The 8,118-nt window shown below is 55.1% G+C and overlaps 1 protein-coding gene across 2 annotated transcripts in view; it reads left to right on the top strand.

The window, feature by feature from the left end:
* The first annotated feature begins 3,927 nt into the window (after positions 1-3,927).
* Positions 3,928-8,118, top strand: part of Rab31 (RAB31, member RAS oncogene family) — a 93,149-nt gene continuing 88,958 nt past the window's right edge. The window contains exon 1 of one of the 2 annotated variants that reach the window (XM_027920697.2): positions 3,928-4,058. In XM_027920697.2, the coding sequence (XP_027776498.1) occupies positions 4,020-4,058 (39 nt within the window). In that variant the 5' untranslated portion in view covers positions 3,928-4,019. The remainder of the gene's footprint in view (positions 4,059-8,118) is intronic. The other variant, XM_027920698.3, reaches the window with a different exon arrangement.

Genomic DNA, 8,118 nt, shown 5'->3' with positions numbered 1-8,118 from the left:
TCTGAGCTGAAGAGGCAGGAAAGGAAAAGAAGGAGGGAAGGGAGGAGGGTGGGAGTGAGCCAGAGAGAGCAGGGACAGGCATTAGTATCTGACACTGAGAAACAACAATTCCATGCGAAAGACCTGAAAATAAAGTTTCTCATCCAATTCATGTTTTTTTCCTTAATCAGCCCTTGAGCAGACCAGATGCTCACCCCTGGCAGACAGGGACTGTCCTGTGCCCCAGGGAACCAAGACCCATCTGTATTGCTCATGCTGTTTCACACGCAGGACCCACTTTGTGTCCCTATCACTTTCTCAGAACCTATTGGCTACAGACTTCTCTGGGGTCTACAGAGCACACACATTCCCACTGGCTCCTGAGCATGTTCTGTGGATGCCATTAAACATTCCCCGCAACCACCTGGGCCCGCTGAGTGGCTCCGCCATGGTGAGAGATCTGAGTGTCTGCCACCCCTTTAATCTTAAAGTCAATGCGATTACACTCCCTTTGCCCCATACAGGTGACTTTTTGTTGTTCTGATGTTTTTATGTGTATGTATATGTGCACAGTCAGGCTTTATTTGTAACTTTTGTCATTGCTATGGTCCCCCAAATAATTTCTTGAATCAAAATAGCATGATCAGTTTTATGACTGTTACTGTCTTTTGTCAGTTTTTAAAAAAAGAACCAGAGTAAGTTTCTCCACGGGAGTTACACTAAGCACTTGTTGATGAATTACTCTTTTCTGTTGGAAGAAACTCCCATACAGATTCTTCCGATACTGAAGCATCTTCTAAGGGTGGGGAGTTCTCCAGCCTCAACGATGCTATCATGTGGGCAGCCCAGATGTGAAGATGACTCAAAGGTCCCCCAGACACTAGAGGTCCACAGAGCATCGTATTGTTGGAACAGCATGAAATGGCTGAAGATCCTGCCTAACAAGTCCTGGGTGAGAGGCTGAGACAGGAGGATCGCAAATTTGAGGACAGTCTCAGCAACTGAGTGAGGCCCTAAGCAGCTTAGTCAGACTCTGTCTCAAAATAAAAAAAAAAATAAAAAGAGCTGAGGATATAGCCCCTAGGTTAAATCCCTAGTACAAAAAAAGAAAAAAGAAAAAAGAAAAAAATCCTATGTGAGTTGCAGACAGAAGGCAAAAGGGTTCATTTCTAGTCATTTAAAACAAATTTCTAGTCATTTTAGACCTTGTCAATTCAGAGAGATGACTCTTGGTTAACTCCTTATATAGACAGATCACTACATTTGTGGGTCTGTTAGCCCTGATTTGTTGCTAATTACTTTATTTGAGTTCAGGCTGAGTGAGTTATAAGAGTGGATACGGGGCCTGGGAGGACTTTATCAGGAGGTGAAATCTGAGCGGGGCTTGAAGAACCACAGGCTTCACCAGGTGCATGGAGAGGCTAGTTTGGAGAGGCTGAGGAGCTTGGGTGTCATCCTGTAGGTGGTACAGTGTCTTGGGAGATGATGAAACTGCAAAAAGTGGAAGTCGGAATTGGTGTTTGTAAGAAAAATTTGCATGTTTTATTTTTGATTTGGTAAATTGTCAGTTATGTACCACTGGATTTTTATTCCTGCTTAAGTTATGTCAGAATCTCTTCATATTTGCAGAAAATTCCAGAGGATAGGTTGGATGTTGTGGTTTGGATGTGGCTTGAGTGTGTCCCCCAGACGTTCATGTGGTCCTTAGTGTGGTAGTATAGAGACGTGGTGGACCTTTTAAGAGGTGGGGCACAATGGGAGGTCCCTAGGTCATTGGGGGTGTGTCCTCCAAAGAGACTAGGTGATTCTCAGCACCTGAGCTCAAGAGTCCTAACCCCTGAAATGCTTCCTGGCTTCTCTACCGAGATCTCTTCCTCCTTCCTACATGAGCACTCACCATGAAGTCCTCTCCAGGGCTGACCAGAGCCTGCACCCAGCAGTTTGGGCTTTCAGCCTCCAAAACTGTTAGCTAAATAAACCTCTTCTCTTATAAAGTTAGCCTGCCTTAAATATTCTGCTAATAGTAATAAAAACCTGACAAATACAATCAGCCCTTGTACAGTAAACATAGAGAATAATAATAGAGAACATTTTGACTTTACAAAGTCCCAAGCCACCAGGACCTGTCACTCCTAAAACACATCTCCCACAGTCCTCATCCTCCCCTTGGTGCAGAGCATCGTGCATGACCAGGGGCTGATCCCAGGACCTGGTTTCTGTGGAGCCATGCTGCAGTCTCCAGGGTGGTCTGGCTGAGGGGATATAAACCCATGAGCATGGTCTGGTTGACAGAGTAGACAGCCCTTAGTAAAGCAGAGAGAAAGGCTTGATCATACCCAGGCACCAAGGGAGTGATTCTCAGTGGGACCGGGAGAGGGAAGTGATCATATCGGTCTATATAGGAGAACATCCCAGTACAGTCTACAAACTGTGCACCACTCAGACACCTAGGTGATTGGGGGGCCGGCAGAATGAGAGCAGCCAAGGATGAGGAAGCAGTAAGATTTCCTGCTCACTCCATCTGGGGTGGCCGTACCCTCTGCAACTGAACGACACAGATCCCCACTGGCTCCACATCTTCTGATGGAAACTACTCCCACCCTGGCTGGCCTGGCTTTGGGAAGTTGGCAGAAAAGTCAGCAGGACACTTTCTATATGAGGTTGAAGGCCGGCTGGCAGGCAGGACTGCGTGGGTGCCAGTGAGGCCTAGGAAGCCCTTGGCAGGTGTCTGGCAAGTGTGTAGCAGCTGCTCCCTGCCCCCCCCCCCCCCCCCCAAGGCAGGACAGTGAGGCATTGTGCCCAGGGCTGGGTAGTTCTGGGCTGGCCTCTCTTTCCACCCTGCCCACATAAAAGATTGTCTGTGCTTTGGCTACTGAATCAGGGGTGGAGAGCGATATAAGGGGGGTGTTGAATGGGACCTGTAACTTGTCTGTGGCTACTTTTGGAACATTTAGTCCCAATAAGTCACCTTCCACAAGCCTGCACTTCAGGGGAAGGAAGCTGTGGCTCTGGGAAATCACTTGCCATTGTCTGTCTGGGGTCCGTCTTGGTCCAGTGTTCTGGAACTGTTCTCCCTGGAGGGCTTGCTTTGGAAGTCCCCACCTTGTGGGGCTACTCGGGTGTGAGGTAGCTTGGGCCTGGCTTTCACAGGAGCAAAGCCAAAGAGACCAGGTGGGTGGTCTGCTGAGAAAGCACGCATGCCATCCATCAAAGGTCAGCAGAGAGGCCCAGGGTTAGGGATGGGGGACGAACTGTTAACATCGGGTTTAAAAGCAAACACACACATGTTCAGCCCGCAATGCCAGTGCACTGCCTGAGCCAGGGCTGGACATTCCCCTGGCGGGCAGGGAAGGCACTGGTCTGCGGAGCGCGGAGCGGCCTCCACTTCCCAGCGAGGACGGCTGGAGGGCAGGGAGCTCCCCTGTCCTCTGCAGGGTCCTCTGTCCCAGAAAGGGGGCTTCCTCTCCAGCGGCACCGGTTTGGGTTTGGAAGGAGAGACAGGCCACTGCTTCCAGAATCGTCCTCGGCCCGCGCGCAGACACTGAAGGGGGCTGAGTGGAGGCTGCCTCGCGGTGGCCCCTTCCGTCCTCACCCCGTCTTCGCGGCCGTCCCTGTTTTCAGTGGCCTGGCTTCTGCGGAGCCCAGGGTCCTTCCTGGTGGCCTGCGCGTGGGCTCCAAGCCCGACTGCGGTGCGGGGCGTGGCGGTCCCGCCTGTGGTCCGTCTACCCGCCCGCGGCTGGGCAGCTCCGAGGGCCGGAGGGGCGCCCGGGTCCCCAGGGTCCCCAGGCCGGGCCGCGGGCGAGGCTGACGCCGGGCGTCGCAGGGAGTGGGCGGCCGGGGCTGGACCCGGCGCCGGGAGGAGCCGGCCGGGCCACGTGACCCGCCGCGGCGGCCCAGAAATAGCAGCGGCGGTTCCGCCCGCGGGTTGGCGCGAGCGCGGGCCGCGGCGGCTGGACGCAGCTGGACGCGGCTGGACACGGCTGGGCGCGGCGGCCCGGCCCGGGGGATGCTGCAGAGCCCCGGCCCGGCCCGGCCCGCACATGATGGCCATCCGGGAGCTCAAGGTGTGCCTTCTCGGGGTGAGTCCGCGCCCTGTCCCCGCCCTCGGCCACCCCGCGCCTGCTCCCCGGCCCACCCTGATTGGCGACCCCTCGGGCCGCCGCTCGCCGAGCCCCGGGGTCCCCGCGTCCCCCGGCTTCCCGCGCCCGCCCACCCGCCGTCCCACCCGCACCCGCGCGTCCCGGGGTCCCCTCCGGCCTCGCTGGGCTGCGGGGTGGGCGGGGCGGGGACAGGGCGCGGGACAGGAACGGCGGCTTTGGATGATTTCCGGAGTGTCGAAGCTCCTCGGGAGGCCGCGGGTTTCTTTCGCCTCCCGGGAGCGATGGGTTTATTCACTTAAAAAAAAAAAAGTCCAAGCCAGGGCGAGAAAACCGAGGGCATGGCAGGGCATGGCCGGGCTGGAAGGCGAAGAAAGAAAGTACTGTGGAGCAGTGCGCCCCGCGAGCGTCCGTGCGGCGGGTGAGAATGAGCGGGGACCGAGAGCGCCCTCCCCCGTCACTACTTCCCTACCCAAACTGGGTGTTTCTCAGCCTGAAGAAACAGCCTGGAACCCACAGCCACCATGCGAACTGGAGGACCTGTCCCGTGACACAGGGACCCCCGTCCCCTGGGGACTCGGATAATGTTTACAGTCATTTCCTGGTATCCGCGTCAAATTCCAGAATCCTTCCAAAAGCAGATGAGGCCCTAAACTGTGTCTTCAGTGGCCTTTGGCACCCAGGCTTGGTCCTCTAAGGCCAGCTGATTTTGTTCTCCTAAGAAGACCGTTTCCTAAGTAAAGGAGCAGCCAAAGGGTAGACCCCTTCCAGTTTGTCTCAGAAATGCTAACTGGGCTGTCAGGACCGAGGTGCACAGAGGAAACATGGCAGTCGGGATGGGTTGTGCCAGACCACCGTGTGCCTGTGCCCGGCCTCTGGATCCTCTGGCTCAGGCGATCTCGACTGGCCCTACCACTGTCCTCGGCCAAAATCCTTAATTACGCTGACTGGATGGTAATTCCAGGGGAACTGGCAGAGGCCGCCTGCCCTGTGAGTCCCCGATGGGCCCTGCTCGGCTCTCCCAGTGCCTGGACTTGACAGCCGCGGGGATCTGGCTGGGAGGCTGTTCTGGGTCCCCTGCTGAACTGTGGGTGTGGCAGGGTGGGTTTCGTGTGTGCCAGGCTGTCTGCCACAGTCCAGACCTAAATGCCAGGAACTAGAAGCCATTCAGCCCCAGGGCTCCAAAGACTTAGCAGGAAAGCCTGCCTACAGAGGCACGGTGAGTCGCATGTGTCAGTTGGGCTTGGGAGGAAATATCTTTGCCTTGTTTTGGGACACTGTCTCTGTCTCCCTTGTTGTCTATGTAGGTGGCACAGTCCCCTGCCCCAAGCCTGCCCCCTCCTTCTCAGTTTCACTATTTAGGCAAGAATCTTTATATCCGTGTACAAGGACAGTGTTCCATGGCAAGAGCCTGCACCTGGGCTCTTTCCCAACCAACTGGCTATGCTGCTTTGGATGACTAATACAGTTGCCTCATCTGTAAATGCACATAATAACATCTTCCCTGTTAAGGCAGAGCATTGTACCAGATGAACACTTAAGATACATGGTCACTTCCTGTCAGTCTGTGATTACAGGGTGACAGCAAAACTTAGAGATAAGTTTAACTTCCTTTTTTCTTTATCTCCAAGAATGAAGCACACTCTGGCTGGGCACTGTGGCACACACCTGTAATCCTAGTGACTTGGGAGGCTGAGGCAGGAGGATTGAAAGTTGGAGGCCAATGTCAGCAACTTAGTGAGATCCTGTCTCAAAATAAAAAATGAAAAAAGCTGGTGATGTAGCTCAGTGGCAGAGCCTCCCTGGGTTCAGTCTCTGGTTCTAATGCATAAACAGAAAGGCAGGAAGCAGCACGTGTTTTCAGTGGCTCCGGGAGACGGGGCCTCCCCTTGGCTCCCCTCTGACTGCTGGTTCCTTTTGATGGCTCTGCTGATCGGCATTTCACCTTGGAAGTGGGTAGAATGGTGCTGAAGCGGAGAAGAGCTTTCTGTGCAGGTGGCAGCTTTGAAACATCAGTCATATCACCTCATGGCCTCCTGTTTTTCAGGGTGGCCTTACGTTTTCCACACCGAGCAGTGTTTGCTTCGTCCCCTGCTTGGTCCCTTCCTGGGCCAGGTGTTTGCAGCAGGCTGTTCTAGCTGCTCATCTGAGCAGGCTGGTTCTCTGGGTGACAGGGCTTGTGGGAGGTCAGAGTCCTTCTAATGCCCAGTTGTACTGTGGTGACCTGGGGGTCAGTGTCTGGAGGAGCGAGCCAGTGCTCAGTCCGGAGAGGTCCAGAGTCAGAGAGAGACCCGCAGCTGCTGTCTCTCTGGGTAGGGACCTGTGCTTTCTGGACTGAGGCCTGCCTGTGCCCGGCACTGACTTCCTGTTTTCTCAGCGTGCCTGCTGTCTCAGTCTGATCAAGACTCTGGCATCCCCACCGAATGTGACAGAGAATGTGGCCCTCATGCTGAAGGCTTGCTGTGTCACTGGAGGGGCTGAGGGACCCGTCTCTGTGCTGGCTCAGGGTTGTGCGCGCGGCCAGGGCAAACTTTACCTCTGCTCCCTGCTGGTGACTCCTGGCTGTAGTCACGGGCTCCCTCCTGGGGTCAGAGGTCCCTTCTATTGATGTGAGGGTCGGGTCCCTGGCAGCAGGTGGCAGGCGTGGCCTCCCTGGCCTGTAGCAGTGTTGTTTGGGGTCCTGCCGATGCCATTTTCTTGGCCTGTTAGGTGTGTCTGCTCTTGTCTCTTGGGGAGTGCTCTCAGGTGGGCTGAATAATGGCCTGGAACATTCTCTGAATGCCTTGTGCTCGCTGAAAGCCCAGGACTCAGGGGCACTGGGCTCACCTACGTTACCTGTTATCCACTCTTGGCTTGAATGTCCCGCATGTGGACTCTTCTGTGGACCCCGCGTGGGGTGGCCTTGCAGGCCTGTGTGAAGGCTCTTTCCTCGGGTAGCCAGGCTGCCTGCAGACCTGCTGCGGGTGCCTTTGACCCAGGGAAGCACACCAGGCTGGGCCAGCAGATGCCCAGGACCCCCAGAGTCTCAGCCCTGCCCATAAAGTGCCAACCATCCCACCGTGGAATGTCAGCACTCATGAACACTGCAAAGCGCGCGCGCGCACACACACACACACACACACACACAAGCCCAAGCCAAAAAGCAATCCCAAGGCAGCAGCTGCTTCTACCCCAGAGGTGGAAAGCTTCCCAGTGGCGTTCCTGACACACATTGCCACGTGGCCGCAGCAGGAGGAAGGGGCGGAGGCGCATCTCTGTTTTATAATTTCCTCTCGGGGGGTGTGCATGTGCACTTAAAGACTGCTTCCGGACAGAATCCCAGGCAGATTTCTGTTTGTACTTTGGTTGTCTTGACAACAGCTGGAGATTTCTGCCACTTTGTCCACAGCTGGGTGCATGGTGAAGGCGGCCCAGGACTTCCCTGGTCCTGAGGGAGCTTGACCTCTGCGCAGCTGTGTCCCAGCTCATCAAAGAGCTGTCACACACCTGGGGTCTGCTGGGACTCTGGGTGGTGGAGATTTCAGATTTGTACAGGGCTGCGCAGTGGAAGGACTCTTTGATCTCATGGTCACTAGGGCCCCAGAGTGGAACGGGTTTCTGTTTACCGTGACATGGAGCAGTCAGAGCTGTGTGGACTCCGCGGGGCCACCACAGGCGCTCTCCTGAACTGAAAGTCCCCGAGGAGGGTGCACAGGTTTATTAGAGTTCTTGCAGATGGAACTGATGTGGAGGGTAGTGGGTGGGGCGAGGCATCTTAATCCATTTTCTGTTGCTATAACAAAATATCTGAGAATGGGTGCTTTTTAAAATGGGAAGGTTTATCTAATTCATGATACTGATGGCTGGAGGGTCCTAAGAGCATGGCATTGCCCCCAGCTGCCTCACAACCTGGTGGAAAGGACAGGGAACTGGCCCTGTTGCAAGGGGTCAAGTGTGTTCTCGTGACAACTCACTCTAAGAGACCAGCATTCATCCCTTCCCAGAGGTTTTCCCCACGTGTAACCGCCCTGTGCTCGGCCAGCTTCTTAATGGTCCAGCACCT

This window comes from Marmota flaviventris, chromosome 16, assembly GCF_047511675.1.
Source record: "Marmota flaviventris isolate mMarFla1 chromosome 16, mMarFla1.hap1, whole genome shotgun sequence".
In the NCBI taxonomy this organism is placed as follows: Eukaryota; Metazoa; Chordata; class Mammalia; order Rodentia; family Sciuridae; genus Marmota; species Marmota flaviventris.
Note: the sequence above shows the minus strand (reverse complement) of the source record. Positions and strands in the feature narration are given on the sequence as shown.